This window comes from Phaseolus vulgaris, chromosome 5, assembly GCF_000499845.2.
Source record: "Phaseolus vulgaris cultivar G19833 chromosome 5, P. vulgaris v2.0, whole genome shotgun sequence".
NCBI classification, from domain to species: Eukaryota; Viridiplantae; Streptophyta; class Magnoliopsida; order Fabales; family Fabaceae; genus Phaseolus; species Phaseolus vulgaris.
This window is the reverse complement of record NC_023755.2, coordinates 39,839,713-39,866,125: the sequence shown is the minus strand read 5'-3', so window position 1 is coordinate 39,866,125 and position 26,413 is coordinate 39,839,713. Positions and strand designations below refer to the sequence as shown.

General features: G+C 29.6%; 2 protein-coding genes across 2 annotated transcripts; one reads left to right on the top strand and one right to left on the bottom strand.

Moving 5' to 3' along the window:
* Nucleotides 1-5,087: 5,087 nt before the first annotated feature.
* Nucleotides 5,088-8,558, bottom strand: LOC137835984 (auxin-induced protein 22C). Its single transcript, XM_068644772.1, has 3 exons — nucleotides 7,870-8,558; nucleotides 7,355-7,448; nucleotides 5,088-5,472 (listed from the first exon to the last, which is right to left on the bottom strand). Exons 1-3 carry the CDS (start codon nucleotides 8,210-8,212, stop codon nucleotides 5,358-5,360), a joined length of 552 nt encoding a protein of 183 aa, XP_068500873.1. The 5' UTR covers nucleotides 8,213-8,558; the 3' UTR covers nucleotides 5,088-5,357.
* A 13,071-nt stretch (nucleotides 8,559-21,629) lies between these two features.
* On the top strand, nucleotides 21,630-26,212 carry LOC137835982 (E3 ubiquitin-protein ligase At1g63170). The gene is made up of 6 exons (XM_068644770.1): nucleotides 21,630-21,853; nucleotides 22,445-22,547; nucleotides 22,873-23,717; nucleotides 24,911-25,036; nucleotides 25,120-25,411; nucleotides 25,651-26,212. Exons 3-6 carry the CDS (start codon nucleotides 23,047-23,049, stop codon nucleotides 25,837-25,839), a joined length of 1,278 nt encoding a protein of 425 aa, XP_068500871.1. The 5' UTR covers nucleotides 21,630-21,853; nucleotides 22,445-22,547; nucleotides 22,873-23,046; the 3' UTR covers nucleotides 25,840-26,212.
* Nucleotides 26,213-26,413: the final 201 nt, after the last annotated feature.

Here is a 26,413-nt window from a genome sequence, read left to right as displayed (position 1 = left end):
AAGCAAAGAACGTGGTTACACGTGGGACAAACGGTTACAATTTCCATTGAGCAACAAACACACGTGAGCACTCTCTGGATTTTCGGGAACACCCCTAGATCCCAGGAAACTATCTAACACGATCCACGACCCAAGGACCACAAAACAGGTCGCGAACCACTAACGACCCCCCGGGTCCAAGCCCAAGGGGACATACAAAAGAAGAGAAAGAAAGAGAGAAAGGTATGTTTTTCAGATTATCAAGGATTCTCACTGAGAGAGATTACTGACTTGAGCGTCGGAGCACAATCGCAGGTACCCCCACCGGCCGACCGAGGCACGCGAGGAAGAAGGAAACTCGAAGGACAGGACAACTAAGACCGAAGCAGACACCTTGTATCGACGTGGACCAACATTACTCAGTCCCCAATATCCATACAGGTACATCTCGTTATTCAACATTTCACTTTAAATTATTCAATATTATAATATTGAATAATTATTTAATTCTCTGCATATATTTATATTTCAATTAAACTGATTTTTTTCCACTTAACTTTTCTAGAACCTTATATTCGCACAAATAAAGTGAAACACATGTTGTTGCATCAATAAACATGTATTTCATCAATTATTGTGGCGTAAATGAATACAAATATTAGGTAGAGGCGTAAATTTATAAATGGCAAAGAAACTAATGTTTTTAACATTTTAAATAAATATTTTAAAAAATAAAAAATATTTCAAAGATACAAAACTTAAAAAAAGAACAGAGAAAAAATGCGATTTGGACATAAAATTAAGGACAACTCCATCTTCCTTTATTACTTGTATTCGCCATTTTTAAAAGTTCCCTGAACATTTATTTGTCCATATTTATTACGAAACTTGAACTTCAATATTTTTTCAAAAAAATTATGCCTCGTTATTTTTCTCTAATATTCCTTCTACACCTTGGTCTTTGCACAGGGCCAAAATTGTTTAGATATAGTATTATATTATTATTGCTACAATATAATAATTTTGATGTTAATGAATACCATTACTTTACTCTCAGTAACATATATTTTTTTACTGTGCCTACTGTCATAGTTGATGTTAACATCATATTTGTATTGTTATATTTTGCTTTTAACTAATATAATATACTTTTATATGCTCTATGTTTATCCTATCTTAAACACCAAATTACCTTGTAAGCTGTCAAAGAAATTTAATTGATGTTAATATGGTTACCATGAGAACGAAGTTTTGTTTGGCATGGTTAATTAAAAAAACTTTATTACATAGATAGATTTTTTTTCACAATGGTCAAAATACTTTAACAAATATCACACCTTTAGATGTGAAAAGAAAAAAGAAACGAAGAAATGAATGATTTAGGAAGAGAAAGTAGGTGCATAATTAGGCGGAGTGAAGAATTAATTTGTACAAAAAAATCATTGAAGTTTGAAATGAAATGTCCATTGAGGTGGTAGAGAAGGAATTCACTTAAAGACTCTTATATCTCAAACATATTAGAAAAGATGAAACAATTTCAAAATTTCACTATGTTACACCGTTAAGACTGAACAATCCCAATAATATGTCGGTATCTGATATCGACCGAATGATATAAGTTAAACGTATTAATTAAAGCGTTTATTAAAAGTAGTTCAAGAATGAAAAAGTCCATCAAATATTATAAATACACACAACAATAAGACAAAATTATGTTAATATTACAATATTTATTTATTTTTTATCAACAAAAAATAAATAAAATAAAATAAGACACTTCAGGGGTGTCCCAATCCTTATACAAAACTCAAAAAACAAGTTTTCTAGCACCCTATCAACTAAGGATCCAACAACATTGCACTACAGATCAAGATAAAAACCCAGTACAAGATATAAAAACCCAACAAATACAGTTACATCAACCCCCAAAGAGGTTACACCCTCAATCAAGGACATACATCCAACAACTAAAAAGGGTCTTTGCCATCAGACTCAAGTACCATAATCAAGTGTCAAACTCAACAAACCAATACAAGACACAACATCCAAAAATTAAGTCATATCTTTGTAGCAGACTGAATTGTACCAAATAACTGCTAACATCAACAAACCGATCCTACGAAGAACGTACATCAACCAGAGAATATTACAATATTTATCAGACACAAATATTGGAAAACTTTTTATAAATATCTTCCGAATAAAAAATCGAAGTCCGAAGGATTGAAGAATGTAAGACGAAAACGACCGAATGAAGGAAAAGATTGAGTCGGTGATCTCGCTACTCACACAAGAAGAGTAATGTTTTGCATAAAGTAAAGGCTTAATAGTTTGTTTACAGCATCTGTATTGAATGATTGAGGTTTTAATTTGGTTAATGGCGTGTGGAATTGGAGAAAGTATCTGAAAGAGTTTAATTTGATCCTTTGGCAATGAATTGAAAGAGAAAAGAAGAGAGATGAATGATGATGATATTGATTCGGGGTGAAGCAGAAGTCACAGTCTGATCCCGTGTTCTTTCCAAAAGGGGTGCCAATTGATGCCATTGTGGACCCTTTTCTTCTTCTTATAGTGTAATAGTAACACTACTACTATTTCTGCTTCCCTGCTTCACATGGGGTGGCTGCATACCCTTTATGGTTACCCTAATTTACCATAGACACACTATGCCCATACCCTAACATCAACACAATCTTGTCTCTCCAATTACCTAAAAAAGACACCACCCATTACTTCTTCCCTTCTTCAACCCTAGCTACCTATGGCCCTATCTTTTCTATCTTCTTCCTCACTTCATCTCATACCCCACACATCCTTTAGAATCTTTCTTTTCTCTTCCTACAATGTCATTGCGCTTGTTACCATCACGATGGTTCAGTCAAAAGTTTGATCGTAATGTCATTGTGCTTGTTACCATCACGATGGTTCAGTCGAAGATTTTGTCGTGGATAACTGCAAAAGTTAAACTAACACGTTTTTCTTATTCTGATTGGTATCTCGAACCACTAGTTTGCATGAGCTCCGTTACTCAAAACTCAGGTTAACTAAGTTCATATTCTTTATGACTTGTGAGTGGTTTGAGTTTTTTATATAAAGGTTGAGGTATCCTTGAAATACCTGTATTATTTATTTATTTATTTGCTGATAGAAAAAAACATCATGCACAATTTTGTTTTAGTTTGTTTGCAGTTGTGATTTTTGGCAAGGTTAGTTGTGTAAATGTCAGGAAGGTGTTGCGTAATATGATTGTTTTAGTATTTTGTATAAGAATTGAATTACTCTTAAACTGTTAATGTGTATATATTGTTTCTTACCAATAGGTGAAAAGAATTTGTTACCTTGATTGCTTAATTTACAAGACTTGAATATTATATATATATATATATATATATATATATATATATATATATATATATATATATATATATATGTTCCTTTGTTTTGAACATTAGGAGGTGTGAAGTTGCATGTTAGAGAGGAAGAAGATGCATGAAATGAATGGTGATGCATGCATGGTTGAAAGTGGGGGTCCCAAGAATTGTTACATGCATGCGTTTAGTTAATGCAATGAATTGAATAGAAATAAGAAAGAAAGAGTTCATTTAAGTGCATAATATTGGTAAACTCAATTAGTTGCAGGTAGACAATTAAGATCCCAAAGGAACATTGATAGCGATGCATGCGCCTCTATGTCCTTTTTCTCTCTCTCTCATACCTGCACCAAATGTATTATTATTTTAGAGGAAATATTTTCACAATCTAAAAGAATAAATTTGTGATTAAATAATATAAAAATAATAATATTGAAATTATAAGAAAATTTATAATTAAATGATATAATAAAATGTTAAAATAATAATATTGAGATTATAAGATGATTATATAAAAAATGTGGGTTATGAATCTCTCGTTACCCATTACTTTAACACAAAGCTTCATCACCGTAACAAAAATACGTAGTAATAATAATAATAATAATAAGTTGTGAAAAAAAATTAAGAAAAAAGAGAGAAAGAAATAACAGGTAAAGATAAGACCGATATGAATTGATTAGTTAGTTTATAACTGTCTTTTACTGTATTCTAAAAGCCAAGGAATCTTAATTTGTGTGCACCACTCCACAACTCACTAATAATAATTAACCATTCATTTAAACAACTATTTATGTCCTGTATATATAAATAATAATTAAATATATTAATTTAACTCTAATATTATTTTTAATATGACTTTAAAGAAGTATTATTAAATAAAATATTAAAATTGATTTATATTTAGTAATAAGAAAAAAAGCGATTTTTTTACAGTGTGGAAAAATAGAATAAAATAATAAATAAAGGAATATTGATTAAATTAAAAGTGGGTAATGCAGTGAAAAAAAGGCACAGAATTGGTAGATGAATTGTATATTTTGGAAGTTCAGATTCAAGTAAGATTCTGTACCTATGCAAGGATTAAGGTAGTGTTCGATTTTTGCGCTTCTGTCATGTTGTGTTCACGTGAATTAATCCCTTCTGCCAAACTACCCCTATTATCATTAATAGCTCACACAATTACTTACTTAATTATAAGTATTCCACCAAATTAATTAGCCAAAATTTAATTAAGTGCCTCTTTGCAAGTAATTGCGATAACGGGTAAGATTTTTAAAAGCGGTAGGATAGACCATATCAAAAGTCGAAGGCTTGGTCATGGGTAAAAACCAAAATCAGATAGATAAACTTTGTTTTATTTTAATTGGTGTCTTGAGTCACTAGTTTGTATAAGATTAATCAAAAATCACTATGTGATTTTTTTTTAATGGTTTATGTTTGTGTCAAAAGTCATGATTCATGTTTGTATGTCTGTAGAAAGAGATTAAAGGAAAAATGACCTAAGTTAGACTTTATAAGATATTTTTGAAATATCTCTTATTTATTTATTATTTTTGGTTGATTAAAAAAATGAAAAAAAAAACTTTTCTTAATAAGTTGTATTTCAAAATCTAGTTACTTTAAATGGTTTTAATATATAGATATGAAATTTTGAAATGATTAAAAAAGATAAGCATGAAAGACAAGGATGGGAAATAAAAAGGAAATTGCAAGCAAAAAAAGAGGGACAATAAGTTTGGTGTAATTTGCAGCATATTAACAAATATGAGAAGACATACACTAAAACGATGAGTTTTGAATTCCCTATTTCATTAAACAGGCTTCTGCATATATATAACATTCACTCTTAGGTCTTATCATAGACACAAGTGTGGTTCATGCACCATACTTTAAAATGTTGCTTCCTCAAATATAATAAAACGACAACATGAAACTTGGTTTGTCTTCAAAACGTGTACGACATGAATTAGAACCCTATCTTCTTTGCTTCTTATCTATACTTTTTCATTTTTCCACGCCTTCTATGAATCCCTTTAAAGACCCTTTTGGTTGCAGATCGAACCCCTTTGCATCTGATCTCTTCATAATCCTCAATCTCTTGCATGACTCAGTAAACATCCTGCAAAAATCCCCACTTTCTATATCAGCACCTATGCATATATAATTCTACAAATTTTAAAAGAAAAAAAGAGTATAAACCCTTTTAACTATAATAAAAATTTCACATCAAACTAAAAATAAAAATATTTTATATTATATAGTATTTTTTATCGATAAAGAATGAATAAAATAAAAGCAGAGAATTTCAGATATATTACACTACAAGAAAATCATGAAATAGAAACCAATTTTTAGAGACCAAAATAATTAGTTACAATAAAAACTAAAATATAGACCATTTTAGAAACTAAACAAAAAAATTGGTTTCTAAATTAGTTTATATTATTTTCTATTATTGTTAAATAGTTTCTAAATTGGTATCTAATTAGCAATTAAGGTTTTAACTACCAATTATTTGGTTTCTAAATTTGGTAGCAAAAACCTTGGTTGCTAATTAGATACCAATTTAGAAACTATTTAACAATAATAGAAACTAATTTAGAAATCAATTTTTTTTTAGTTTATAAAATGGTCTCTAATTTAGTTACTATTGCAACTAATTATTTTGGTTTCTACAAATTGGTTTCTATTTCATGATTTTCTTGTAGTGTTACAACCCGTATACAAGAGACAAACCTTTTAAAAAAATTTTAACCAACCGATACATTATAAGTGGGTGCAAATCTTATCTTATAAAGTTAAGTTAGATTTAAAATATTTTTTTTAATATAGTATCAGAGACATTTCAGATTTATCTTAATTAATGTTATTCATAAATATACAGTCACACGCATGAGTTTACAAGTATGATGTGAGAGGTGTGTTGAAAATTCTACTTATACTTAAAAAAAAGAAATAATTTTTATACTAATTGAAATTTAGAACATTTTATATAAAAAAAATAATACTTTGACCCTCTTAAAAATATACCCATTTTACAATCTAATATAATAATAAATATTACTATTAAAATATGAGGACTTTTTTTTGGGGTATCCACCACTAAAGGTTTGCCTTTTTTTGGTGAGGCCACAATTGATTATTATCTATTCCCCACCCTTCCCGTGTTGATGTGCACAACATTATAATGAAGGATTCACGCATGTCGGCAACATATGATCCAAGATCATTTTCTGTAATTGTTTGAGATAATCATATTTAGCATACAATTTAAGTAGAAAGAACTAATTAATTAGGTCAATGGACAACTTTATGGGCACATGTCTAATCAAGTGTTGTGTTGGGGCACTGCAAAAATGATTCTGCCAAACTTGTTGGCGTTCAAATCAGGGACCAATTTGGGTAGCATTAATTTAAGTTTTGTGGGACTACTCTGTTTATTTGACTCATGATTAGATTAGAAAGTAATGCATGCATGTATCTTGACACAAAATTGTAATTAGCACGTAACAATGATCAGTGATTATTGTAAAAAATACCGAGAAAAAGAAATTAGGGAGCACCCAGTTTTCAGACACGGAATCAAAGTTGGTGGTATTCGCAATGCATTGCACCATTAAGTGTTTGGTGTGGCTTTGCTAAGCAAACACCGGCATTGAAGAAAACTTAGTGGAAGACACACCCAATTTCTTCACTCCTATATATTTCTTATCACTTTTCTCTCTTCAAACATGAATTCATGCTCTCACTCAAAACCATTTTGACTCTATCTAACAAGAGTTTGTTAAGTTTATCGTGTCATCCATTATCGAATTGCCCATAAATATATTATTTTACGCACGAGTTCTCACTCTCGATATAAATAATATGTTTTCATAATATATAATTGTATGCAGATTTTATCTTATAAATTGATTTTATGAGATTCTTTATACCGGAAAAAGAGTATGCAAATTGAAGACATAATAAATTATAGAAAAGGTGAAGTGAAAAGGACTTACTCCCAGGGAACATCGCCAACCAGCATCCAGTCACCATCTTTGTCCTCGTATATGGGAACGTGTTCAGCATTCTCCGCATCCTTCAACGCTTCGCCTGTCAACAAATTTTTTAATCACAATCTCATCGTTAATAACATTCTTCATTTAGCTCAACTTCTTTAATTCTCTTCAGAGTACCTTTTTATGCACTTCACATATACTTAATTTTACATGCTTTTCAAGGCGTTCTATTATTGAGTTCCAAATCCTTCTTCTGAGTTTCTGTTCATAACCCTATCTTGCCTCGTAGCTAGCCATAAACTACATATTTTCCACTTAATTAACGCTTATTTCGTACGGATACATACCCACATAACATAATCTTAACTTGTATAAACTTATCAGATTGCAATATTATCATTGGAGTTGTCATTCTCTCGAAGAAAAGTTATTTTATTGGGTATTATTGGGTATAAGTGAATGTAAATTTGCATCTTATAAACTGATTTTACGAGATTGAGTTAGGTATAACTTACCGATTCCATAGCAACCGAAGAAGTTGTCCAAGGCAAAGGCGAAGTCGGAGTATCCCTTGTGCATAGCTAGATCGATTTTACGCAAGAAAGGAGCACCGTCCATGCTGACTTTCACGTACATTTTAGCTTCATTGACGCTGTTCTTCTTCCGGTAGGAGCACACCGGAGGCCACCCCACAACTTGATTCTTGGTTTCCTTTTTACGATCTTCTTCAGAGGAGCTGTTCTCCCCTACAATGTCGGAGAAGACCCTCTTCTTCTTCGTCTCCTTCTCCGTCTTTTCCCCGCCGGGAAGCCCCAGCCTGAGCTCGGTGATCTCAAGACCAAGATCTTCTTTCTCCATTTTTATGATGAAAAGGCAAAGTGATGAAGTGTTGGTGGGAGAAATTAAAGAAAAGGGGTGGAGTGGGTTATTGAGAGAGAATGAAGAAAAGAGGTTGTTAAGAGTGTGTATATATATAAAAAGGTGAATGGAATGTGGGAGCAATGACAGGGTGAAGTAGGAGGTGGTCGGTCACATGAGAAACAAGTGTGGGGACGAAGTGTCTCCCTGCAAAAACCATTACAGGGCAGCACCATAAGTTGGAGAAGAAGGCATGGGGACATATATCCTTCTCATTTCATCCTCCTCGTCTCATCTCCTCACTCGGAACAACCCATGTGACCATTTCCTTCACTCTTCTATCCTCTTTCAAATCATTTATGTCTCATGTTTTATCATCTATCAAAATTTTACTTTCACCATGCACATTCAAACCTATCACATTACAATTTTTTAATTATAATGAGAGTGTGAGATGGTGATGAGTACTCTATGAATACTATGGATTGAGTGTAGCATTGTCATCTCCTACAAATCTTAATTTTAGTTTTAGAAAATGTCATTGTTGTGTTAAGTCAGATTTTGCGGTATTGAAATAAACACATTTTTAAATAAGAAATTATTGATCATTTCAAAATCTTTTTCATGACTGAATTGAAGATATAGTCTTGGATAATCCTCATAGTTTCTTCAACTTGTTTTTTTGTCTTAATCTCATAATTTACATGTTTTCGATTAAAAACAAATTATTTGTTTTAGGTTGGTTAAATATGTGTTATGTGTTTTGCTGTTTATGAGGATATAGTTTTAGTTTTGTTGAGTTGAGTGCTAGGTTTTCAAGATGTATAAAGGTTGAAACACTCTTAAAATATTTCATTTTTTCTTGTTGATAGGAAAAAATTATGTTTATTTTATATATATATATATATATATATATAATATTTTACCATCACTAAAAAAAGTATATTTATTTAACATCATTAAACACAAAACCATTCATTTTTTTTTTATATAAAATCATAATATATAATATTATAGTTAGGTGGAAGTATTTTTTTGTGAGAGTTATAAAGTAATATTTTTGTACATATATATACATCATAATTATCTTTTACCAATAAGATTTCTTTTACACTTTAAAAGTAAAAAAAAACAATCATTCAAACAATTGTTTTAGTATAAAATATTATTTTAATAAAATAATAATTTTTTAACGTTAAAGTAAAAAAATTGGTGTCAAATGATTACCTTTCCATATACTTTCAAAAGTATCGTATTAATTTTGGATTAAAAACATAAAAGAAACCACACATTTGAATACATGAAAATTGATTTAATAATTGAATGGCCACAAAAATATTTACATGACTTTATCTTTAAATCACAATTTTTCATGATTTTATGTAATGGACAAGGTTCATTCATCTCACTCTCTCATAATAATAGAATAATGATTCATATATTTTAAAATTATAATTTACATTAACAAGACTTAACGTAATTAATTTTAAAGTAATATGAGTTTTATATATATAATCTACATAAAAAAATGTTTTAATCAAATGACGAGTAGTTTTGAGTAGTATACTAATAAAATTCAATTTAAATAACGTATCAAATAATAATAAATCTTATTAAAAAAATAAAAATCGTAAATATCTAAAAATAAAAATGTTAGAATAGTCAAAATTAAAAATAAAAAGCGCGCACCATTTTTTAAGTAAACTTTTCATCTAGATATTTTTTTCATAATAATAAAATTTTCAGTAGATATAAAATTATTCTTTTATACACCCTTATATTTATATGAAAAGCAACCCGAATATATTAAGAAGGAAAAACTAAAACTAAAATTTATTGAAATTATTGGAATTAAAGGTATGAAAAATTTAAAATAATTAAGGATACTTTATTATAAAGAATATTGAAATAAGAGACAACTGATATGATGTATCATAAGTAAATCTGTGAAAAGGTTTTATATATAAAGGCACAAACGTAATACTCTGTAATATTTTCGTGTACGTGTTCATTTATCAAATTAAAAAGGATAAAATAATAAAGCATGTATACTTTTTTCTGATAAAGAAAAGCATGAATAATGATTAAAATTAAATGAAAATCTTGTAGTATAATTTTATTATTAATTTAAATTACAATTCTTACAAAATCATCATATAACTTTTTTTCACAAAAAAAATATTTTATATATTTTGACAATAAAAAGAAAATAATCATTTATTTTTATTTTTATTTTTATTTTACTTTATAAAGAGTTTGAAAATTTCTCATTATACTTAACTGAAATAAAATACTTTTATAAGAGTGTATATGTTATTCAAATGAATATTTTTTTTGAGAATTGAGTTTTTTCAAAAACCAAGAAAAGTAAGTATAAATAATTATTTTTTTATCAGCAATAATGAATAAATAAATATAGAACACTTAAAGACTGAACTAATCCTTATATAATTTATAAAAAACAGTCAGCTAACAGAAAATCAAATAAAGAACTCTAAAACCTACCCAAAAAAATAATTACTTAACATCATTCAGTTGTTTTAGCTGAAGATTGATTATAAAGGTTCTGATAGGATAATTTGAGGGATGCAGAATTCTTTTGATGTAGCCTATTTTATGTTTTCTTAAAAATTGGTTTGTTGGTTTGTAGAGTCGGTTGAATTTTTGTAGGTTAGGTGTTGAGCAGGTTGGTCCTGGCCATTTGCTGTATAAGGATTGAGACACTCCTGAGATGTCTCATTTTATTTTATTTATTTTCTGCTGATAAAAAAATTACTTAACATTATTAAAATTTAGAGAGAATTTAGTCTAGAGGTTTATTTTTGTTACATTGGATATGAAATATAATTAATGAGAGATATATGTGTATGGGTGAGAACATATATAATTACATGTTTCATCTAATTATTGTGTGTATAGGGAGAAAAATCAGATGATGATGACCAATGCAAAGGCATAGTAATGCGTGTGATTTGTGAGAAACATGATGGTGATGATGTAGGGAGCATAATAATGAAAGAGTCAAGTATATATATATTTGTAGGACCCTACCCAATTCTCTCTGGATTCACAAGGATCACAGCTAATCCTGAGTCAAACTTAACTATTCCTAACTCTAGGGAACACTCGGGGACGTACCCACAAAACTTATTAAAAAGTCCTAAGTCCCGTAGAAATCACAATTATGTCAACTATTTTAAGGTTAAAGATTCTCACCTTTGGGAGACAACATCTACAACACTTTTATTTATCAAAAAACTTACCTAAACATCATGTGTTATTTGTAGAGGTACAATGATGGATGCAGAAGCGATTTTAACACACTAGTGTATCAAGGTAAAAAACGACAGTTATTTTAAGATTAACATAGATACAAATGAAGACATGGACATAGGCTCTCATTTATTTAGGTAAAACATATAGTATATATATATATATATATATATATATTTGTTATAGACAGACTCTCATTTATTTTATTTTTATTGTTGATAAAAAAATATTTTAGGTTAAACAAACAAGAAAATCACTAAATAAAAACTAATTTTATATATTAAAATAATTACTTATTATTTAATTAAAATAGATATCATTTTATAAACTAAAAAATATTGATATCTAAAATAGTTTCTATTATTAATAAAAATAATTTTTAAATTTGTATCTAACTATTAGGAATTAGTCTGTTATTTTTTTATATATTAATTTAAAAATTAAAATATTAGTAATTAAAACATCGGTAGCTAATTTAAATACAAATTTAAAAATCATTTTATAAATTTTTATTAATAATATAAACCACTTTAGATACCAATAATTTTGTAGCGTCCAAAATAGTATTTAATTTAGTCAATATAATGATTAATTATTTTTTTTATCTCTAAATTAGTGATTTGATTGTAGTATAATAATATTTTTTTTATTGTTAAGATAATGTTGATGATATGAATGAAGAGGACATATTTATAAAGTATTTGACTGAAAAACACCATCTCACTTTCTTTCACGTTTTAGCTGAATAAAGATCAGGAACTTGCTCATTCTCCTTTAATTAATTTGTACTAAAGATTGAAGATCCTATAACAGAGTCATCGTTGCTGGACCAAATGTAGGTCATGTTTAGAGATCATAAATACATTCATTGACATAAAAGAGTACACGTTTTTAGCAAATTTGAATGTCACGTACACGATATAATTAAGTCTTGTAGCAATAAAATGCAAAATGTTGTTAATAATATAGTTATGATTATTACTGTTACATTTTGTTAAAATTAAATAACAATAATAATTATATAATTAAATGATTATATTTTGAAACATCTGAAAAATGTATATTAATTACATCTATTTTTATTTCTATAAACTGTAAATTTTGTGTATATAGATTTAAGTGAAGAAAATTAATTTAATAATAAGTTTTATAAGAAAATGACTTAATGAGAAGATCTTAAATGATGTACAGAGAATATTCAAAATAATATGTTTTCAGATGAAATAGTATCAGTTATCAAATCGATTATTGTATAATGTCTTTTTTCTTTATCAACAAGAAAAAACAAATAAATGTGATTCACTTAAGATGTGATTCAACCTTATACAAAACATATAGAAACGTACACGCCTCTCTTCAAACACAACGAACCTCACACTTGTACCTCCAACTCCTTACACTAACAACACCCATTAAAACATCCTACCACTCTAAAGCTAGCACTCCTCAAAGATACCAAAAATCATCGGCCAACCTAAAAACATCATAATTTTTTAATCGATAACATAAATACTAAGGATTCTAAGCACACATTTAAGAAGGAAATAACTTTGTTAAGATCGATACTAAACTTTTTAATTGTTTCATGAAAAAAAATTCAAAAAGTGGTGAAAACTTTTTTATAATACCTACTAACATGCATGATTTAAATAATATTGAAGACAAATTCGTTATCTTTTTCGTTATATCGTATTGCGAGGAGAATAGACAGTACACATAAATTAACATTATTTTAAAAAAATGAGTTAATTATAATATAAATTGATGTTGAAGTAGATAAAGAGCATGTGGTTTATAATAGGGTAGGGTAATGAATCTTAACTAACTTCAATTAAATATTTAAATATTATATCTGGTGATTGACACTGACAGAAAATCATGAAATAGAAACCAATTTTAGAAAAAATAATAATTAGTTATCATAGTGACTAAATTAGAGATCATTCTAGAGATTAAAAAAAATTGGTTTCTAAATTAGTTTCTATTATTGTTAAATGGTTTCTAAATTGGTATCTAATTAGCAACTAACTAAGGTTTTTGCTACCAAATTTAGAATCTAAATAATTGGTAGTTAATTATATACTAATTTAGAAACTATTTAACAATAATAAAAAGTAATTTAGAAAACATTTTATTTAGTCACTATAACAACTAATTATTTTTTGTCTCCTAAAATTAGTTTCTATTTCATGATTTTCTTGTAGGTGAGTTATAGGTTATATTAGTAATTTGTTATTTTTTATAAGAATTTGAGTCTCTTTAAATGCCTCACAGAAATTACTTATTCTTTTTATTTTTTACTGATAGAAATAATTGAAAGGAGAAATATTTTTTTTATTTTTTTTATGAAGTAAATACATTGTTTATTTCTATTATTATGAGTTTAATATTTATCTGGGTCATGCAATTAGGGCGTGATTTTGGAACAATTGATTATAACATCTCATCTAATAGTAATGGAGAGATAATAGATTTTCCACTTTCGGCAAGTTCTGATGGCATTTTGAGTATACATGTCTTTCATTTTAGGAATTTCTGGACCACACTTTATTCTAAGTTTCAAAGTCTTCTCAGAAAAAGGAACTGAGTGAAATAGTAAACTTAGGTTCTCTGCTGTTAGCAATATATTCTAAAAAAACCTTATTTTTTAAATTATAATACACTTGTTTTTCATTATTTCATGTTGAGGACGACCTTAAATTCACCACAACAGATTCAAATACGTTTTAACAATTAGAATGAATTGTTACTATAGAACAAATTTTTTGAAATATATCATATCAATAATTGGGGGTGTCAAAATGGGTTAGTATGACCGTTTTAACCCGATCCGTTATTGGTATGTTAAAAGCGGGACTAATTTACTGGTTAAAGTTATACAGGTTGAAAATAATTTATTTTTTTTTCATACGATCGGTTGGTTGATGAGTTGGTTCGTCACTTTTTTATATTTTTTATTTTAGATGTATTTATTTGGTTTATAATTATTTATATCACTTTCCGAAAAGAAAAAAAAAATTAAATAAAAAAGTATGAAATCATTCTTTAAAAGTATAAAAAAAAAATAAAAAATGGATGAGTTGTTTGTCCCACTCCAATTATAATCTGTCAGATTGATGAGTTCAAAAAAATTAACTTCTCCTATCGAACTGAATTACTTGTTATCTCTAATTGATAATTATGTATTTTGGCTTTAAATTCTCTTATAAATTGTTGAATACAATTATATATGATCATGAAGAGATATAATCAAAGGAGTTTTATCATATAAGACCTACCATAATTTTAAAAGGTAATAATTATTTTATTCTCCTAATTCTATATATTTTGTTAAGTAATTAATATTAATATAAAAGATCTTAATAATCCTAATATAAAAGATTATTTTTCACGTATATTTTTTAATATTTTATTGTATAATGAATCTCAAAATTATATTGGATACATAATAATAATAATAGTATAAATAATAATAATAATATTAATTAATATAAATAATAATATTATTATTAATTAATATAAATAATAAAAGTATTATTAATACTATTATTACTAATAACATTATTATTATTAATAGTAATAATAATGTTGTTAATATTATTAATATTAAGGTTGATCAATAAAGTATACCACAATCCATATAGTTTATTGGGAGGAAAACATTCACTATCTATATATAGTGATGAAATAAAAATGTATTAACATGAAATTTTCAAAAACTATTGAGTAAAAATGTGGCTAGCTTATAAGGACCCTTTGACAAACTTTTCACACTTCAGGATGAGTCAGGCTTCTGAGTCAGTTAATGATGTCTGAAGTGCAATTTGGGTTGGTATAGTGAGTGAAATCTAGAAACATAGAAACTCGGTCATCTTCAATAGAGGTGTGAAAGATGTGTCTGAAGTGTTTGCTTCGATGTAAGTAAATGTGTGGTCTTGGATTGTTGCAAAGTCTAATTCTGTTTATTTTCCTTATTCTATTTGGGTTCTAAATCATTTAGCTTGTATGAAGCTCTTTCATTGATTCTGATTAGAGTTGGTCTGGGTGCCGGTGTATTAGGTTGGTAGACGCGTTTTTAGGTGTTTGATGTCTTATTTTTCTGTATAAGGGTTGGACCACCCCTAAAGTGATCCCTATTTTTTTTTTATTGCTGATAAAAAAAACAATTAATGTATTTGAAAAAAAATGTTTTTTTAAAGAGCATAGTATCTAAAAATATTGAACATGTAATATAGGATTATGACTTTGTATTGATTCTCTTGCATAATTGTACATTATCTATTTAATTTTATTCTTTTCTTATTGATAAAATATTAAAAACTATTAGGTATATATATGGAAATAAGAATATATAGAGAATGAATAATGAGCATATATGAAGATCTGTGATGAAGAATCTACAATGGGGTCAGTTTTGGACAAGAACACACAGCTGTGTGTCTCCAACAATGGTTGGTAGGTAAGTCAAGTTTTATCAACAAACCTATAATATTTATATATATATATATATATATTATTTTCAAAGGTTAATTGTTATTTTATGTAAAGGAAGTGTGAGTCCACAACCGAACATATGTTTCCCACAGCATGGACAAACCCACACTTGATTCATTCTAAAGTTATTGTTCAAAGTATATAGAGTGTTCAAAATTTTATATCATATAGAAATTACGATATTTTATAATATATAAATGAGTGCAAACTTTATCTTATAAACTATAATTGAATTAGACTTAAAATTCATTTTTTAATATGGTACGAGAGTCATTTCGAATTTATCTTAACAATGATCAGTCCCTCACTATTAGGCCGTCATCACATGAACAGTTATTCTTAACGTGAAAAATATGCTTAGAGATCTAAAAGTTCACTTCTTAATAATTTTTTTTTACTAATTTGACATAGAAAGAACTTTTATATTTAAATGTAGAATGAGCAGTTAAAGATAAGTGATGATGAAGCAGAATTAGGTGGTGGGAAGAAGAAAACGATGTGAAAGATCTGGAATCGCAGTTTTGCAACCAAATCTGTGGTTGATTTGGCAGTTAAGGCTTCTTTTCTAAATTCCTATTGCAGAGACACATATGCATTATTAACTTCCAAACCTTAAAAAAAAACATACATTTTGGAAATTATTATTGTTGCCATTCCAATTACTTTTTAGTTTAACTTCACAAATTTTATTATTGCTATTTCATTTGGGTATTCATATCAATAGTTCATGATTATTTTTTTTTAAGTTAACAATTTTAAATATTTTCAATTTGGATATAGTTACGTGTAAGTTGAAACTATATCAATAACTCTATGAACCAACATTTAAATAATTTCTTTTTGACCATTTTTTTAGTGAAGACCCTCTTTAAATTATTTCTCATTTGTTTTTCATTTCTAAATTAGATAATTTTTTCTTTTAAATTTTAAACCTGTATTTTTATACTTTCTTTTGTTTTCGTATCGTTAATATAATCACACATGATTCAAAAGTCGATGTTAATGATAGTTTATATACTTCCTTCTTTCTCAATTTACTGAGACACCTTTCAAAGATAAAACTGTGATGAAACACTAATCTTCAAAGCAAAAAATACTTCAAATACATTGATTGATCGATCTAATTATATTATTTTTCAAAATTGAAATCATAGACATTTCTTACTTACATCGTCATAAAGCTTCACTTTATGAGAAGCTATAATTTTTTAACACTCATTCAAATGAATCAGAATTTTTTTTCAAACAATTCGAAAAGAAAATTTATCTGTATATTTGATGTGAGTCGAAAATTATGAAACATGTGTTATATCTAGAAGCATAGCAGTAACAAGAGGTTGAATAAGATGAGAGGGGAAAAGTGAAGAAAATATGAGAAATGTGGAGAATATTAATGCACTTATTAGTAACTTGTATAATGGCACACCAGAGTTGACCATTATTTATTTCGTTGTTTTTCTCCATTTCTCTTCTTGCTTTATTCATATTCTTCTAATTTTCACGACAAATAAACATGTTTTTTGCTTTAACCAACACACTTTAAAGACATTTTGTTTTGTGTTCCTGCTTTATTTTTACATTTTTCCTAGGGTTTTTATTAATATCTTACGTACTATTCCCTAATTGGGGTTGTTCTTCAATAAAAAGAGAAGTTTAATTTCCGAAATCCCACAACAAAAGTCAAGATTCAAAGTCCACACTAACTATTCACATTAAATTCTGATTTTAAACAAAAATAGCACCAAAAGTTTGGAACATCTTTTTACAGCTTTTGGGTTGTTTTTCGGTTTCACATAACGTTTATGTTAGGTATATATCTATATTTTTTTGCTTTTTGTTTTTTTAATGAGAAATAATACAACAAGTGGTTTTTGTTATTGTTCATCATCTTCTTTCTCTCTATTTTCTGTTTTATGTTTTTGTTATCAATCATGGGATTATGAATTTGTATGTTTGAAATCTATGGTTGAAATAAAACATCAAACACATTAAATATCACGCATTATATTTCAATCTAATATTCCTAAAAAGAATTTGTATTCTGTTGTTATCCATAGAGTACCTAATAAATATATTACTTTATAAACTACCAAAGTTCTTATTAAACGTTGTAAAACAAAACTTATTTGCATATTGTACCGGTCGAGACTCGGACGATCGAATGTATGAATAAATAATATCAAATAATAAATACGTGACAAAGGCAGTTACTACTCAGTATTTAATAAGTCAAAGGCACGTCGAAACACGTTCTCATAATATCAGGAAATCACTATACATAACCTAAAGACCACTTACACATGTCTTGGCAACCAACTATCTAGTCCACGTAGGGAGAGATCCAAGTCAACCTATAAAAAGAACTTTTGAAATGGGGAAAATGTATGTTTTTGATATCCTAAGAGAATAGACTAATCACTAGCACTGACTTGAGCGTCAGAGTGCAATCGGAGGTACCCCGTCGACCGACAGAACGCGCGCGAGAGGAAGAACTTTGAAGAACTAGAATATTACCAGTATGACAACAAATTATGTATCAACGTGGATCAACAATACTCAGACCCTGACATCCACACAGGTACACTTAAAGTTTTAAAGTTTGTGGTTGTAAGTTTTGTTGCAACCATGCATAACAACTTAAATAAACTTTATGTTAGATCTAGTGTATTTTTCTTGATTATAAAACTAGCACTAAAGGATATAGTGTCATGTATATGAACTTTAGAGAACTTTTTGTTTGATGTTGTTCATAAACATAACAATGAATTTGAACAACCCGTTAAAAGAAATTCTAAGAAGAAAGCTTGATCTCATCCATCAAAATTTGAAGGGCACCAAGCTTTTTTTGAGAGTATCAAAATGAAGGTGGGAAAATATCTGAATGGGTTGAAAGTGCCTTAAAATTGAAAAAAATCGAGTTACACGTTGCTTCAAACAATGACCATTTAATTGCTACGAGAAGCGATGATTGGAATCGACACACAAGTGGACCCAGACATGGGCTTGGGCCTTCCGCCACTTGTCACACGCATGGTGGCACTAGACCCATATTTATTGGGGGCCCACCATACTGTAGCTATTTGTGGGTAATACTCTGCAATGTGTATTCAAACATATCAAATCAGATTTGCACCCAACACACTCACACACAAAATATCCATTTTGTTTTTAATAAGTCAAATTATAAAGTTTTATGTCACTTCTGGATTTCACCATTTGTAAGTTTATCTGAACAGCATAAATGACCTTTCGAATGTCAAGATCCGTAAATGAGTTTTGGATCTCAATCTTCAACACCATTTACAGCACATCATTCTAAATATAAAAATCCGAAACTCATAACTCACTTCCGGATATGACCATCCAGAAGGTTAAATGAAATATGAAAATGACCTTCTGAATTTCAAAATTCGAAATGTATAAAAATCACTTTCAAATATTGACATCCGTAAGAAAATGTGTGAAAATGGCATAATAGAGTTTTAAAATTTTTGTGGATGCCAGTCAAAATTAATTGGGTGCAAGAAGCAATTTCCATCTCAAATTTTTCTCCATCAGCCCATCAATACCCACGTAATGTACCCAAAATCTTATAGCCTCAAATGACTTAAGCCCTTTCGTTTCAATTGAGAGCATGTGGTTCAAATAAAGAAACCTCTTTTTCATTAATATCAATAACCTATATAGTATATATACGACATTATAATAGGAACCTATATATTATATTATTAAAATTATATAAATTGATAATAAAAATTTATGTGTATAAATATGTTTTAGTCTTTCTAGCAGAAAAATGTTTTTTATGATTGGTTCAAAAAGATTTGTTTCTTATTTTTATAATCATAAAAAAAATACATACTATAAAATTGAGTTTTAAAAAAATTAATGTACTTCTCATTTTTAAAATTGTGTTCGAATCGTGCTAAAATTATCAGAAATTCAATAAATAATTTTTGAATTCAATATTTTACTAATATGTATCCTAAAAGTGTCAGTATCCGATACGTGTGTTTGATACGGATACACCATTTAATATATGTGTCCCAACCTCATAGTCAATCACATTTGACAACAATAAATTCAGATATATACTATTTTTTACACAAGAGTTACTATTTTTAAAATTGATACGGTAACTAGATTTCAATTACACTTAATAATTAAGATTGTCTTAATACTAAAATATAGTTTATCGTGGAACAAGTTTCTCTTCAGTTTGATAGATGTGGTAGAAAATCAATTTAATTCTGAAATATGTAAAAAAATAACTCTTTAATATTATATTATAGCTTAATGATAAAATGATTATTAATTTAGTATGAAATTGATCCATAAATTTGTATTTTTAATGACAAATAATTTCATCCATTTTATGAGAAGAACTTAGTTTTAGATTCTTTACCTATTTCACATCAAAACAAATGTTTGTCGTTCTTTTAGAGGTTATATTGATAATTATCTAAAAAATATATATTGATGTTGTCTTATTCACTTAAAGTACAAATTTATCCTTTATAAAAAAATTATATGAAATTAATAAATTTAACTAAAGATATCCCTAAACATCATATCATATCAACTATGGCGTTTCAGAAGTATCGTGATTTACCAAAAATATTATAACAATTTATGATGACTTTTGCGGTGTAAAATTTTATAATGTATAACAGTTTCTTCTTATCTCCAATTATAAAATTGATTTGCTCTATTTCTAAAAATAAAAAAAGTAATTAAGTATCACAAATGATTATTTCTCTACATAATTTTCCTAATGAGAAGTATATTTTTTTTTATTAAAGATATAGCACAATTTATAGTCCTTTATTTTCTTAAAGTGTTAAAGCATATTCTATTGTAAAGTAGTTATATCATACCAAAATGAACATATCAACACGAGAAACAAACATGAAGACATTAATAAGAAAATTTAAAATACTACACAACAATTTTTTTTAAAGCCTCTCTAATTAATTTAAATGTAGATGAAAACATATTTAATTTATTAGTTATTGTGCACAAAAAAATATAAAATATAGTTGTTTTTACAAGATTGGATTCATCTTTTTTGTCTTTTGTTTCCAGTCTTCACATTCTTCAGGTTTTCTATTGGTTTTTCCTTTTCGTCGAATGAGTGGAGAAAACCTGTAAAGATACTCCGACAGTTAAGTTAGTCCGAGTACAGTTGAGTTGAGAGAAAAAAAATTACCTTAGACATTTGACTTCCTCTAGTATTTGTAACTTTTGGATGAACCTCAACTCTTATGAGCTTGCTCGTGGATCCAAAATAGTGTCCAATTGTGCCTTAATAACAATTTACTTACAGCTAAACTGATTTAATTACAATTAACTGCGAATTTATGAACGATATTTGGACTAAGAGAGTCATTCGACCTTCTCAATCATTTTGCCAGTCTTCTGAGCTATCCAGTTGGATAATATCATAATAGTCTTCTCAGCTATCTAATTGGATAATAGTTTTTTTATTTTAAAAATGATCATATCTTCAACCACAAAGACCATTAAAAAAAAATGGAGCCTTACGTTTAATTATGATCGTAAATATTATAGGTCGTTGGATTAACTTTGTTTTGCATCATCAGCCGAAGAAGAAAGCGTTTATTCAAATCGAACGGTAGAGAGAGCGCGTAGGAGAACACTGACATCAACGTTTCCGCTTCCTTTTCTTTGATCAGAGACGTGTTAAGGCATTGTGACGTTATATTAGTATTTCAATTATTGATAATATATTATTTTTCGCTTCATTAAACGTTTCTTCTGTTTTTGTTCGTTTAGTAAAAATCGAAAATCTGCAGCAAAAGAAACGGCACACACACTGAGCTTCGAATCGTTCGTTTGCGTGAGCTGAATCAGGTGAACACTTTCTTCTCCACACTCACATTCCTCTTTCTCTCCCTTTTTTTCCCTAACTTCAGCTTTTTTTCAGCTTTCGTTTCGATTTTTTTTTGCTTCCGATGTCAAATGTTTTTCCTGTTTCTGTTTTGCGGATCACGCTGTTTGTTGCCATAATGACACGCGCTAATTGTTCAATTTCTCAATGAGACGGATGCGGTGGGATTGGGTTTTGTGTTTTACTCCGAATTAGGATTTACTAGGTTTCTGTTTCTGGAAAAAACTATTCTCTTCTGAATTCACTGTTACCTAACTAAGTAACTATTTGTGACAGTGGATTTTGTTCCTAATGTCGTGTTTGTCCCTCTTTAAACGCTTATTTTATGCTCAATTCAAACCCTTACTGCACTTGTTTTGGAATTGGCATTACTTCCTGTTGTTATTGGAACTAGATCTTTGTGTATATGGCGCTCAAGATAATCTACTGTTGTAAAATGCACTACTGTATTCTCACTTGCAATATATAGATTACATTGGATAAATCAGTTTATAGGATTAGGAAGTGGTGGGATTTTGATATATAGAGTTATCTATCTGTGGTTTCTTGATCAGGAAAAAAGTTAATTCCCCTTTCAAGGCCCGGCAACATTTCAGCACATTTTGTTTGGAGTATTACGGTGGATTTGATCGTCATCTGGAATCAAATCAGGAGAAGGTGCACGCTGGAAACTTTGTTGCTACCAATCTATGCCTTATCGTGTTTTACTTTGGTGATTTAGATGAATGTTAATAAAAACTATGTAACTATCTATGACCGTGGATTTAGTTCCTAACGCCATATTTGACCCACTTTACATCCTGTTGTTATTGGAACTACATCATTGTGTAAATAACATTCTACATAATAATCTACTGTTATAAAAAGCACTATAGTGTTCTCACTTTCAACATATGGATTACATTGGATAAAACAGTTTATGGGATTATTGAGTGGTGAGATTTTAGTATATAAAGTTATGTATGTGTGGTTACTTGATCAGGAAAAAAGTTAATCCCCTTTTCAAGGCCTGGTGAGATCTCAAAACTTAAGGTTTTGGAATTGGAGTATTACGGGGGATTTGTATGTCATCAAGTATCAAATCAGGAGATAGTGCAGGCAGGAAACTTTGTTGCAACCAATCTATGCCTTATCGTGTTTTACTTTGGTGATTTAAATGGATGTTACTTCTCTGGATTCAAATAGCAATACCCAAACCGACCAACACCCTTTGCTGATGGAGCAACTGGAAAATCGAAATGGTCGTCAGCATGTAATTGACATTACTGTGAATGGTGAAGCTCTAACCATGTCTTCTCATAATGATCAACACTCTGAAATGCATTTACCGCAGAATGGAGATCAACCATCTGGGGACACACAAGATTCCACTCATCAAGCATCTTCATCTTCTGCGTCAAGATTAAACTCTAGAAATTCAGCTTCATTAAGAAGAGGTGAAGGATATGGTCAGCGTGGACGGAGTCCATTGAATTCTGGACTGTGGATTTCTGTTGAGCTTTTTGTCACTGTGAGTCAGATCATAGCATCTATAGTGGTTCTGTCACTGTCCAGGAATGAAAATCCTCAAGCTCCATTATTTGCATGGGTTGTGGGTTATGCATCTGGTTGTGTTGCCACACTTCCCATTCTATATTGGCGTTTTCGAAACCGTAATCAAAGCAATGAACAAGATTCCTCTCAACAGTCTCAAGGATCTTCTGGAAGCAATCCTCCAGATCGTACCTATACTGCCATCTATGTTTCTCATGTCTCAGACGAGGAGAACAGTCATGCTACACAATCAGCCACAAGAAACACTATAATTCCTGGAGCCTTTACTTCTAGGTATGATTTTTTTGCCCTTCTCTTTCTATCCTATCTACTTTTTTTTGGAGGGGGGACGATTAGTCCTTATTTAGTATTATGCCGTTTATTACAATGTGTATCACCGGTTTGTTTCCCCATCGATAGTATAATGTCCTTGATATGGTGTGTCGTATGCTTGCCTAGAAAGGAAGAATAGTGAAAACCAATTTTCAATCTTAATGTGATATATAAGACATCTACATTATAGATGACTTTTATTTTTCATTGCATTTTCTAGAACTCTTATCTGCAAGCACTTTCACACAAAAAGGCGAGTGTTTGGTCTGTATTAAACCCTTAAATTCACCTATTTGAATACGCTATTAGTTTATTGTGTTAAAGGCAAACAACCTTATTCCCGTGACGCACTTTTTGCCCAATATTCATCATGGGTGGAAATGGGATTGTGGTTTTCAATTAATTGAAAGTGTCCAATATTTAACTCCATAGAAAGGCACACGTATACGACTTTATTTATTTGGCCACTTTTTTGTTTCTTGTTTTTGGGGGTAGCGGGGGGAAGAAGTTGGATGATGGACGAAGAAAGGAGCCAAGGATTCAGATGATTAGTAGTTGAAGAAGAACGAATGCATATTAGGTTTTCTGCTCCCCATATTGGAGACACTGGCAAAGTTTCATAACTTTCATGGGCTAATATGTCCTGAATTATAGATTATCCTCCTCATCTGGTTGTTCGATTTTTCAATTAAAAATTAGATTCATATATTATATATAGAAATATTGGACAAAATGTTACTTAAAAGTTTGGATATTTGTGATAATGTACACGATGTGATGGCAGATTTTTTAGTAGTGACGACATCTCTTTTTTGTTGATGATAATGACAGTATAATTGTTGTGGCTAAATTGTAACATCTTGTTTCCTCTGAGGTTATGATGCCAAATTCCATCTGTAACCTTGCCTAATATTATTCACATTTAATAAGTTCTCCAGGCAGACAAATTCCTTGTTAAATTACAGACTAAATGAAATATGTCTCGAGATTCAACTAGAGCTTGGTGACTGGGGAAGATACGAAACCTTGAAATATGTTGAAGTTGTAACACTATTTCCTCGTCATGCTATTTAATGATAAATTCAATTGAATACAAAACCTTGAATCTGATTACTAGCAGACTAAGAACATACTTTTTGTTTACTAAATTGCAGGCTTAATGGATTAGTAGACCATTTCAAGATGGCCTTGGATTGCTTCTTTGCAGTTTGGTTTGTAGTTGGAAATGTTTGGATCTTTGGGGGTCACACTTCTCCTTCTGATGCTCCACAATTGTATAGGTAGGTACCTTAAACACACTGTTTTTGCGCAGCCAGTATTTTACATTCTTGAATCTTCAAATAATCTTGGCCATATCATGCAGGTTATGTATTGTGTTTCTTACTTTTAGCTGTATCGGATATGCAATGCCATTTATACTTTGTGCAACTATTTGTTGCTGCCTACCTTGTATAATTTCTGTTTTGGGCATTCGGGAGGATTTTTCTCAAAATAGAGGAGCAACAGTAGAATCAATTAATGCTCTACCAATCTTCAAGTTCAAATTGAAGAACAATGAAAACTGTGGTGATCAGGATGTCAATGCAGCTATAGATGAAGGTGGAGTTTTGGCTGCAGGAACAGAAAAAGAGCGAGTTATTTCAGGAGAAGACGCTGTAAGTTAAATGGGGGTCACTATATATTGTTTTCAAGTTATGAATTGACAATATTTACCTCGGTATATGCTTACATTCAGCCAAAAGAAGAGTGAATAACAAGTTTTTAGATATAAGTAGAACCTGAGTGTGAGGAATTCTTAAGGATGGAGCAATGAATCTGATGCCAATCGTTATGATTTGTGGTCCTTCCCGTGTGGAGAATAATTTAACTGAATAAATTTCCGAATTTGTTGCAGGTTTGTTGCATTTGCTTAGCAAAATACGCAGATGATGATGAGCTTAGAGAGTTACCTTGCTCTCACGTTTTTCATGTAGTGTGTGTAGACAAATGGTTAAAGATAAATGCATCATGCCCTCTTTGTAAAACTGAAGTTGGTACAGGTAATGGAGAGTCACCTTCACCCTGGGATTCCAGTACTCATTAGGTCAGAATGGGATATATACCAACACAGGCAAAGTGTATCTGCTGAAAATCCCCCCTCAAGTTGCAGCTTTTCAAGTAAGTGTACATCATTAAACCTTTGGAAATCAACTAATACCTTAAGCATGTGTGATGTTGCGTGCTAGTAAAAGGTAAAAGATTTGTGTTTTTACCAGCCCTAGTTACCCCTTTCTCTTCTCCCCCACCCCAGCACCAGTTATACATACTCACCAAGTATTATTTGTAGAAAAATAGGATGTTTCCAATCTTTCTTCGTTTATCTTATGTCCATCTGCTGTACATATCACAAAATTTACTGAAAATGTTGATTTTTTATTTATTTGAAACTGTGAAATGAGCTGAATGTTTTTCTTAAATCGTGATGATGCCAATCTCAACCAGCTGCTTCCCCTCGCTTTATTTATTACTTACGAACTGTTTTGAATTTTAAGCATTAATCAATTTTATTTTTCATTCCATGTCCAAATACTGACTGCTTCAATAAACTTTAGTAAAAAGTTACGTATTTTAAGCAAAAAGGTTATCAATTGTGTTTTACTTTAAACACTTCCGTCAAA